This window comes from Meleagris gallopavo, chromosome 16 (genome assembly GCF_905368555.1).
Source record: "Meleagris gallopavo chromosome 16, MGAL_WU_HG_1.1, whole genome shotgun sequence".
Classification (NCBI taxonomy): Eukaryota; Metazoa; Chordata; class Aves; order Galliformes; family Phasianidae; genus Meleagris; species Meleagris gallopavo.
The window spans coordinates 13,554,643-13,564,496 of NC_139419.1; the positions used below are offsets into that span (position 1 = coordinate 13,554,643).

General features: G+C 63.8%; 2 protein-coding genes and 1 non-coding gene across 5 annotated transcripts; 2 read left to right on the forward strand and 1 right to left on the reverse strand.

The window, feature by feature from the left end:
• Positions 1-161: 161 nt before the first annotated feature.
• WFIKKN1 (WAP, follistatin/kazal, immunoglobulin, kunitz and netrin domain containing 1) lies at positions 162-4,820 on the forward strand. Its single transcript, XM_010719725.3, has 2 exons — positions 162-609; positions 1,355-4,820. Exons 1-2 carry the CDS (start codon positions 370-372, stop codon positions 2,843-2,845), a joined length of 1,731 nt encoding a protein of 576 aa, XP_010718027.2. The 5' UTR covers positions 162-369; the 3' UTR covers positions 2,846-4,820.
• Positions 4,821-5,378: 558 nt separating this feature from the next.
• TRNAG-CCC (transfer RNA glycine (anticodon CCC)) lies at positions 5,379-5,449 on the reverse strand. Its single transcript has one exon. It is a non-coding gene; the product is annotated as a tRNA-Gly (tRNA).
• A 675-nt stretch (positions 5,450-6,124) lies between these two features.
• MCRIP2 (MAPK regulated corepressor interacting protein 2) lies at positions 6,125-9,252 on the forward strand. Of its 3 annotated transcripts, none has more exons than XM_085237871.1 (5): positions 6,125-6,470; positions 6,596-6,709; positions 8,284-8,411; positions 8,492-8,593; positions 9,060-9,252. In XM_085237871.1, the coding sequence occupies exons 1-5, from the start codon at positions 6,127-6,129 to the stop codon at positions 9,128-9,130; spliced, it is 759 nt and encodes a 252-aa protein (XP_085093997.1). In that variant the 5' UTR covers positions 6,125-6,126; the 3' UTR covers positions 9,131-9,252. The 3 variants fall into 3 exon arrangements, with proteins under 3 accessions (XP_085093997.1, XP_085093998.1, XP_085093999.1); XM_085237873.1 differs by having other exon boundaries at positions 6,313-6,470; positions 6,596-6,674; XM_085237872.1 differs by lacking the exon at positions 6,596-6,709.
• Positions 9,253-9,854: the final 602 nt, after the last annotated feature.

The following is a 9,854-nucleotide window of genomic DNA, read 5'->3' on the forward strand; positions in this document are numbered from 1 at the left end:
CCTTCCAACCCTGCCCCACACGCACGCAGCGCCCGGACCCGCTGCCACTGCACGGCGAGCGCTGCCCGGCTGCGGGTGCCAGGGATGCGCTGAGCCCCCCCGGCACGGGGACATCGCAGCGGCCGAGGCTCTGCCGGGAGCCACCGCTGCGACACGATGCTGTGCCCGGTGCCCTGAGAGCTCAGCGATGGACCGAGGTGTGGGGCGGCATCTCCGGATAGACAGCGTGCACCCGGCGTGCTGAACCGCGGCGGTCTGGACATCACCTCCTCCTCCTCCTTTCCGTCTCCCGACTTTCCTTTCCGTCTCCTTTCCTCCGTCCAATGTGATCAGCCCCGAGCCTGGTGGCGAGGCGGGGGGGGCACACAGATGCCTCGCAGGAGTTTCGACCGCTCAGGACCGCGGTCACGTCCTGGCGGGCAGCAGCTCGCTGGGGCTGAGCCCATGCGCTCGGCTCTGCTCCTGCTGCTGCCCTTGCTGGCGGCCGCCGCCGGGCTGAGCCTACAGCAGGCCAGGATGCGGCACCTGGGGGTGTGCCCCAACCAGCTGAACCCCAACCTGTGGGTGGACGCTCAGAGCACCTGCGAGAGGGAGTGCCAGGCAGACCAGGTGAGCGCCGGGAGCTGTGGGGAATTAAGGGATGGGTTTGGGTGCTGCACCCGTATGGGGGTGGTGGTGAGCAGAGGGATGCTCTGCGTTGCGTTGGGATGGGGGTCCCATTGGCAGAGGGTGCAGTGCCCAGCAAACTCAGCCTCTCTGTGGCCTCACCCCAGGAGTGCGCAGAGCCCCAAGTGCTTCAAGCCCCCCTGCAGGCAGAGGTTCAGCTTACGGCCCTGCTGCATCAGCCCTGGCTGGAACAACCCCACCACACACCCCCAGTATGCTCCCACCCAGTTATTGAGGGATGCGAGCGTGCTGGGGCTGCTCCCCCTGGTCAATCAGTTTTCCCTGGGCAGGAGCACGATGCTGCCCATCCTCAGGGAGCAACTCCTCTGCAGCTCATCGCTGTAATGAGTTCTGCCTGACCTCAGCCCATCAGAGCTGCAGCCCCCAGGCCACAGCGCAGCACAGCCACAATGGCAGAAATGGCCCACATCCAGGCTGGGCACCTGCAGAAGCCCAAAGCCCAGTACCACTGTGCCGTGGGGGCCATCACTGCTACTCTTCACTCCCACCCATCAGCAGGGCTGAGATAGAGCTGAGCGCTGGGTCAGCCCGGAAATGGTGGGGGCTGGGAGGGAGCTCTCTGTGGCTGGGAGCATCCAGGTCAGGGTTAGGGTTGGTGTTGGGATCAGCACTGGGGTTAGCATTAGGGTTGGTGTTGGGGTGCTGACCGCCGTCCCCTCCCGGCCAGGACTGCGAGGGCTTTGAGAAGTGCTGCACCAACGTGTGCGGGCTGCGCAGCTGCGTGGCCGCGCGCTTTGCTGACGGCAGCCTGCTGGCACTGGAGCTGGGCCGCGGGCCGTCCTGCGAGAGCTTCGTGTGCGCCCAGCAGGGCTCCGACTGCGACATCTGGGACGGGCAGCCGGTCTGCAAGTGCAAGGACCGCTGCGAGAAGGAGCCCAACTTCACCTGCGCCTCCGACGGCCTCACCTACTACAACAAGTGCTACATGGACGCCGAGGCCTGCCTGCGTGGCACGCGCCTCACCACCGTGCCCTGCAAGCACATCTTCACCTGGCCCGACACCAGCCCGGTGCCACGGGAGACCACGGCCCGGCCCACCCCCGGAGCGGGCCCCGAGCCGCCGGTTCCTCCCGCGCTGTACAGCAACCCCTTCCACCAGTCGGTTCGTGCCGGCGGCACCGTCAGCTTCCGCTGCGACGTCAGCGGCCGCCCGCGGCCCGACATCACCTGGGAGAAGCAGAGCGAGCGCGCCGAGAACTTCATCATGCGGCCGGACCAGATGTACGGCAACGTGGTGGTCACCAACATCGGGCAGCTGGTCATCTACAACGCGCGCCACGAGGACGCCGGCATCTACACCTGCACGGCCCGCAATGCCGCGGGGCTGCTGCGCGCCGACTTCCCGCTGTCGGTGCTGAAACGTGAACCCGGGGCGGCCCCGCGGCCCGGCAGCCCCCAGCCCTTCCCCAGCGCTGAGTGCCTGAAGGAGCCGGACCGGCGGCGCTGCGAGGCCACGGAGGTGCGCTGGCACTTCGATGCCAAGCAGGGCTCCTGCGTCACCTTCCGCTACGGCGGCTGCGGAGCCAACAGGAACCACTTCGAGACGTACGAGGAGTGCCGCGCCGCCTGCGTGGGCAGCGCCCGGCCCACCTGCCTGCTGCCCATGGTGCAGGGACCCTGCCAGAACTGGGAGCCGCGCTGGGCTTACAACTACATCCTCAAGCAGTGCCACTCCTTCGTCTACGGCGGCTGCGAGGGCAACAACAACAACTTCGACAGCAAGGAGACGTGCGAGGACGTGTGCCCCTTCCCCAAGAGCCTGCAGTGCAAGGCCTGCCGCCTGAAGAGCAAGATGGTGCTGAGCCTCTGCCGCAGCGACTTCGCCATCGTGGGGCGGCTGATGGAGATCGTGGAGGACCAGGACTCCGGCATCGCCCGCTTCGCCCTCGAGGACGTCCTCAAGGACGAGAAGATGGGCCTCAAGTTCTTCAATATCAAGTACCTGGAGGTGACGCTGATCGACATGGACTGGAGCTGCCCCTGCCCCAACATGACAGCCGAGGACGGGCCACTCATCATCATGGGCGCCGTGCACGACGGCATGGCCACGCTGGACCCCGGCAGCTACGTGCGGGCGGCCAACGACAAGAGGGTGAAGAAAATCTACGAGCTGATGGAGAAGAAAACCTGCGACCTCCTCAACCGCTTCCAGGATTAGGGCCGGGCCGCGTGGACACGGGCTGCAGACCCCGGGGGACCCATCTGAGCCCACAGCTTTTATTGAGTGACCATCACCATTCTGCAGCTGTAACTGCCACCCCGTGTACCCCCAGCCCAGACAGCAGCAATAAAAAGCCAGATGGGGTTGCAGAGGAGTCTGCCCAGACCCCCCCACCCCGAGATACCCATCCCACAGCACTGAAGCCCACAGCATCACCTGGTTCTGATGGAACCAGAGGAGATGGACCCCAAGCCATCACCCAGGCACTGTGGGTGCAGCACTGCATGTGTGACATTGCTCCTTTCCTGCGTGGCGTGGCATGCCGTGCCCTCTCACAGTGCCATGAGGTGTGGTGTGTCACAGCCTGTAGAAGATGGGGCTCTTGATGTTGGCCAGCGTGTCTACCTGCAGGCTTGGGGGGGCATTGCCAGCACAAGGACCACCTCCTGAAGCCCAGCACCCCCCATCTTTTTGGTCTCCACCAGTTGTTGCAGCAGCACTGTGTCCCATAGACCACCAGCAGGGTTGCTGTGGGGGAGGGGGGTGCTGGTCAGATAGATGGATGGACGGACAAATGGATGGATGTGCAGGCAGAAGCTTCACCCTCAGGGCTCTCCAGTGTTGCCCTGTCTCCCAGAGCTGCCCTCATCCTCCGCGTTAGGACTCTTCTCAACTGCATGCTGTGGGCAGAGTGTGTAGGATGGGCAATGCATGTAGGGTTGGAAGGATGGACAGGGCCACCAGCAGCTCCAGGCAGGCTGCTCAGACTCGCAGCCCCCCATGTCCCCCCTCTACCTCTGCCTCAGGCTGCAATTGAAGCCCACACAGTTCTGAGGGGAGATGTGGCCATCCACAGCCTACAGCTGCCAGGACATGAAGCTGGAGCTGCAGTCCAAGCCATGGCTGCCTGCTGCCCCCAGCCCCTCTTCCCATCCCTGTTGCACAGAGACCAAGCAAGAAGGGCCACAGCCCTGAGGGGACCCTTTCCTCTGTGCCCTGCTCCTCCATAGAGCTTTGGGGGTGATGCAGGAGTGCTGCTCCCCAGCCCACAGCACCCTTCTGGTCCTGGGGCACACAGCCAAAGCAGCCCTATGCAGGGCTCACAGCACGTCCTGTAATGCTGATCCCTCCTCAGTTGTGCTCACCTTTTTCCATTGCACAGTCCCTGCTTGGGGAACAGCCCCACATCAGCCCCAGGCAGGGGATGCTCCCACACCCAGAGCCTCAGCTGCCAGCAGCATCTCCCAGGCGGGATCTCTTATGTCTCATAATAAGGCTGTGCTTGCAACACCACCATGGAGAGATGGCAGCTCAGCATTGCACAGGACCAGCCCTGTTCCAGCAGGCTTCAGGATCCTCAGCCCCGAATATGGGGATATGGAGAGGGCCCTCAGCCTGCACACTGAACCTCTGCCCCAGCCCAGGGATTACTTTTATGGCAGGGCTCCTGGCATGGTGATGTGGGAAGGACATGGCTGTGCCTCACCACCGGCAGCTATTTCTGCCCCTCTGCACCAGGCTGCTCCAAGGGCAATATTTCTTGGTGAGGAATTCCTCCTCACTTAAGAGCCCGCGTTTATTTTTGTTTCATCAATGGAAACTGATCCCTTCCAGCTCGGTGCTGCAATCCCTGGAATGGACATCTGGGTGCGACCGGGGCCTGTGCACATCATGCAGCAGCCGGGTTGGGAGCAGGGCAAGATGTAGGGCTGGGAGCAGGGAACGGTGCTGGGTTGGGAGCAGGGCATGGTGCTGGGCTGCACTGTGCATCCCATGGAGCAGCATTGCCTTTGTACATGTGCTTTAGTGAGAGGGCAGCCTCTGCTTTGCCACACAGTGGGTGCTGCAGTGCTGACAATTGTTTCGCAGCAGGAGGAGCAATGTGGCACTATGTGAGAGCGGAATATTGTGGATTTGGATTTTTTTTTTTAATTTTTTTTATTTTAATAAAAATACCCAAGTGGAGAACCCAGGTAATTTGGCTGTCTGGTTTGCAGCAAGGGGCAGAATCCCAGGATCAGAATCCCAGAATGGTTCGGGTCGGAAGGGCCCTCACAGCCCATCTGATTCCATGCCACTGTTCCCTCCCCAGCTCGGGCTGCCCAGGGCCCATCCATGACAGACGTCCCCTCCACGGATGCTCTGTGCAGCAGTGCCAGCACCTCTCCACCCTCTGAGTAAAAAATTTCCACCTCACATTCCATCGGAATCTCTCTTCTTTTACTTTAAAGCCATTCCCCCCGGTCCTGTCACTGTCTGCCCCGTGGTCGGGCGGGGCGGAGGCACAGTGCAGCGGCCCCCAGGACCGGAGTGCCGCACCTTCGTCGTGAGAGCCGCCGTGCCCAGGGCTCAGAATGGGGCGAAAAGCAGCTATTTGCTTGAAAAAAAAAATGAAAAAAGAAAAGGCATAGAAGTTAAAAAAGAAATTTAAAAAAAAAAAAAAAGGAGGGAAAAAAAAGTGAAAAATTAAAAAAGGAAAAGAAAAAAAAAAAAGAAAGAAAGAAAATACAGTTTAAAAAATCGAAAGCTGTGCGCCGCCCGGGAATCGAACCCGGGTCGCAAGAATGGGAATCTTGCATGATACCACTACACCAGCGGCGCTGCTGCTCGGCCTACCCCTGCTCCCTTCATAACATCCTAATGAACGCGCGGTGTGCTGTTGCGTTTCCTACCTCTGCGTGGTAAACGAGGTCAGAAAAGCACGGTATGAGCCGTGTGCGTGCAGACGTCCGGGGAAACCTGCTGCCGTCTCGGGTGGGGAAACTGAGGCACGGCCACCTGAGCAGCGATGGCTGCAGGGTCACGGTCACACTGCAGCTCGGCCCCACCGCAGCCGGAGGAGCGGGGCTGTGCGGGGATCCGCCGGCACTGCCCGTCAGGTGCCGCATTCCCGGCCACGTGCGGACCTCCGCGCACCGCCCCGTCCGAAGGTCACAACGCGCGGGGCCGCCCGGTGCCGTTTGGGGCGCGTTGCCGCCGCCGCCGCCGCTCGGGGACCGCCACGGTCCCTTCCCTAACGGAAGGCCTCCTCGCAAGGTCCCCCCGACGCGGAATGAGGGGTGCCGGCACCGCCGCAGCCCCGCAACACGCGGTGCAGCGCCCAGCTTTGCCGTGCCCCGGCACCTCCCGCTCTGCCCCCCGGCACGGCGCGGTGCGTCCCTCGCGTGCCCTCCGCGTGTCAGCCGGCTCCTGCGTACTCATCTTGAGCAAAGCTCCCGCCTGTCACAAGCTCGTTTCTGCGCCCTCCTCCGTCCTACACATTCGCCCCACGTGTCACCATGGCCGCGCGCCCTCTGTCCCGCACTAGGTCCTACACACCGCGTCCCACGAGGGGCAGAGGGTTGCCCCGCAAACCCCACAACTCCGCACCCCTCGCCGCGCCCCACGCGTTAACGATCCCCACGCGTCTCTCCCCCTCCACGCGTTCCTCCCCACGAGAGCGGCGCGGTCCCTTTAAGGCCGGGGGCGTGCCGCGGGCCCGGCCCGTTAAAGGCCCGGCACGGGGCGCGGGGTGCACTCGGCCGGCGGGAGCGGCGGGGCCGTGCCGTGCGGTGCCGGAGGGGCCGCACGATGTACACGCTGACGCGCGGCCCCAGCAAGCTGGCCACGCAGCGCCGCACAGGTACCGAGTGTGGGGTGGGGGTGGGGGGTCGGGGGGAGCAGCACCGCGGGGCGCACGCTCAGCTCCGCTCCTCCCGGCCCTGACTCCTGCAACCCCCCCCGCCTCCCCAACCCCCCCCCCCGCAGGTCCCACGCAGCAGCCGGTGGAGAGCAAGGTGGGCGAGCCGCGGGGCCGGCTGCAGCCCGGAGCCTGGCCCCTCGCCAGGTGAGCCCCGCGCCGCGCCGTGACCTTGGGGAAAGGTGACCGCGGCCGCGCGGCTCCGGGGAGGGCCCCGGGGAGGGGACGGGCACCGCAACCACCGCTCTGAGTCCGCCGAGGGGTCCGGAGGGGGACGGAGGGGGTGGCCCTATTGCTGTGCCCCCCCCTGCCTCCCCCGTCCAGGCCCCGTGCGGAGCCCCGCGGGCGCAGTCCCGCAACGCAGCTGTGCGCCCTGCAGGGCCCCGAGGGCTGCGCGGAACCCCGTGTGTCCGTGTGTTCGTGTGTCCGTATGTCCGTGTGTCCAGGCGCTCCCCGCGAGCCGCACACCCACCCTCCCCCACCCCCGGAGTTGTGCAACCGCCGCAAAAGTTCAGGGGCGGCGGTGGGGCCGCCCCGCGGGGCTCTCCCCGTGTCAGCCCGTATCGTTGCGCTGTGCCCGAAGCCCCTCTGCCCGGCGCTTTACCTCCCCCCCATGCACAATCCGAGGGGCCAAAAGGGGGTCCCGGAGGCGGGGGAAGGGGGCCGTGTCCCTGTGCGGCGATGGTCCCCGTCCCCGATCCCAAAAATCCGTGGACACGGGGTAGCTTTGACCCCTTTCCTCTGCCTTCAGGGAACGACCAAGAAATGCCCCCCCCCCCGCTGCCCCCTGCCCCACACTTCGCACATCAGCTGGATCATTTCCCCCCCCCCCCCCCCCCCCCTCAGGGCAGCAGTGGTGGCAGCGTGAGGCTGGGAGCTCGGGGGTCACCACCCGGCCCCGCTGCCCCGCACACCTCCCCCCCGTGCTCCCGAGACCTCTCAGACTTTGTCCCGTGAGCGGTGTGAGTCCCGGACTCCTCCTGCCCCACAGCTGTGCCCGGGGCTCCGTGCTGACCCTTCACATGAGTCCTGTTCCATGCCGATGGTTTCACCTTGTCCCGCTGCACGCTGCCCTGCGTGCCTTTTGGGCAGCAGCTTTCCTGGAGGGGTGTGTGGGATGGGGCAACCCCTGAGCTGCTCCCCTGGTGCAGGGCTGTCCTCTGTCGCTGCCCTCGCATTGCTTTCATGCTTCCCCACAGCTCAGGCATTGCTTGTGCACCCGGCCTGTGTCCCACCCCTGTGCCTCAGTTTCCCTTGTGTTGGGCAGAGCTGTGCACCTGCAGCACACTGGCTCAGAGCTGTGCAGAGTAGCAGCAGCTGTGGGGTTCCCACGTAGCAGCTGTGACAGCTGCTGTGTCCCCAGCTAGGCAGCCCGTAGGGCATGTGGAGAGGGCAGTGCATTGTGCACCCTAGTCTGCTTTTTTTCCCCGTTATTTTTGGGCTGTCTTCCTGCTGCCTCCATCCAGAGCAGAGCTGGAGTCTGGAAAGAACATGTCCTCGCTTGGCTGTAGTGGCTGGGGACTGCTCAATGTGGCGGCCTTCTTGGGGGCAACCTGGTGGACAGCTGTGTCCACTGGTCCGTCCTTCCCCTCCGCTGAGTGGGGTGGCTATGATGGGACATTGATGGGGACACTGATGGGACAGTGCCGGGCTGGTGGCACAGAAGGGCTGCGTGGCACACACAGGATGGTGGGGATGCCCTGCTCCTTGTGTGCCTCCAAGTTGCCCTTCTCCCCTCAACCCCCGCTTTCCCCAGCCCAGCCCAGAAGCTCATCTTCAACAGAGTGAACGGCAAACGGCCGCAGGTGCTGCTGCCACACACCTCTGTGCCCGAGGAGAGCTACACGGCTGCACACGAGGAGAACGTCCGCTTCGTTTACGAAGGTGTGAGGGGCTCAGGAGGGGGGGGAGGGGGCTGCAGGGTGCTGCCCGCCCCGGGTTCACCCACAGCCCTCCATCCACAGCCTGGCAGGAGGTGGAGCAGCAGCTGGACGGGGGGCAGAGGGGGGAGAGCGCCCGTGGGCCTGTGCAGTACGTAGAGAAAACCCCGAACCCCCGGCTGAAAAGTGAGTGGGGAGCATGGGGGGAGAGGGGGAGGGAGAGTGGGAGCTGGGGGAGCCCGTGGCAGGGCTGTCTCCAGCTGGGGGTGCGGTGCCGTACTGGGGGGTCCCATGGGCTGTGCTGGAGAGCCCAGGCGAACGGGACGTCGGGTGTCAGTGCTCCTGGGCTGGATGGGGTCTGGCTGTGGGGTCGTATCAACAGCCCTGGCTCTGCTGTGGGATTCTGCTCTCCGCTGCCCTGGGCACACAGGATGAAGGCACACAGGGATGTAAAGGCAGCCAGAGCGTTGGGCTGGGCAGTGAGAACGTCCCCAAGAAGAGCAAACGCCCATAGCCATTCCCTGGGGCAGGGAGCTGGGGAGGGGTGGGGATCAGAGGGGTTTTTTTCCCAGTGGTAAATGGACGGTGCTGGTGGGAACACGCTGTGCTCCTCTCCAGCTGCTCTCCCTTCTCTCCCTCCCCTCTCTTTCAGACTTTGTTCCCATTGACCTGGAGGACTGGTGGGCGCAGCAATTTCTGGCCAAAATTGGAAACTGCTCGTAAAAGGGAAGACGGTCTTTTTTCACTGTTACTTTTTTTTTTGCTTCTTTTCCTTTTCTAAAAAACAAAACAAACAAAAAACCTATTAAAAAAAAAACAACAACAAAAAAAAAAAACAAAGAAAACGAACAACAACAAACCACAAAGCCAAGAGCCTCCGGTCGGACACCACACTCAGTGGTATTTAAACACCTTTTTCAAGCCGACAGCAGCTCGTGCCCCTCTGCCAGCCCCGAGGACAGCAGCAGCGGACCACAGCCATGCCCGGTGCGGGGCGGAGGAGCTGCGTGCGGCCCCGGCCGGGATTCCTTAAGTGCCAGTTCTGAGCCCGCTGCAGCTCCGGGACACTGCGGGGAGTGCGGGCAGCCCCCCCCCCTGCTGGAGGACAGCGGGTCACTGTAGCAGGACAGACAATAAAGCGCTGAAACTGCCTGTGGTTGAGAGGCTTGTGGCCGGGGAGCTTTGGATGCGGTGGAGCATTGGTGTCCCAGCGGAGGGGTGCGGAGATGCAGAGGTTTGGATCGTCCCTCTGCTGGAGGTGCTGCTGCCGGGGGGGCTGAGCATCGCGGCTGGGAGCTGTGCTATCTCTGCAGCTCCACGTTATCTCTGCGGTCCCCACAGGGTAAGGAAGTGGGAGGAGGGGGCCGGGAGCAGCCCTGCAGCACAGCCTCTTCATGCAGGACAGCTGCTGCGGGCCGTGCACCCCACGAAGGGCCCCGTGCAGCTT

Bases quoted from the DNA above. Each gene is read 5' to 3' on its own strand.
- WFIKKN1 (XM_010719725.3), top strand. From the start codon at position 370: ATGCCTCGCAGGAGTTTCGACCGCTCAGGACCGCGGTCACGTCCTGGC. The intron at 610-1,354 runs GTGAGCGCCGGG...CCTCCCGGCCAG, and splicing joins GGGAGTGCCAGGCAGACCAG to GACTGCGAGGGCTTTGAGAA.
- MCRIP2 (XM_085237871.1), top strand. From the start codon at position 6,127: ATGGCCGCGCGCCCTCTGTCCCGCACTAGGTCCTACACACCGCGTCCC. The intron at 6,710-8,283 runs GTGACCGCGGCC...CGCTTTCCCCAG, and splicing joins CGCCGTGACCTTGGGGAAAG to CCCAGCCCAGAAGCTCATCT. The intron at 8,412-8,491 runs GTGTGAGGGGCT...CTCCATCCACAG, and splicing joins CGTCCGCTTCGTTTACGAAG to CCTGGCAGGAGGTGGAGCAG.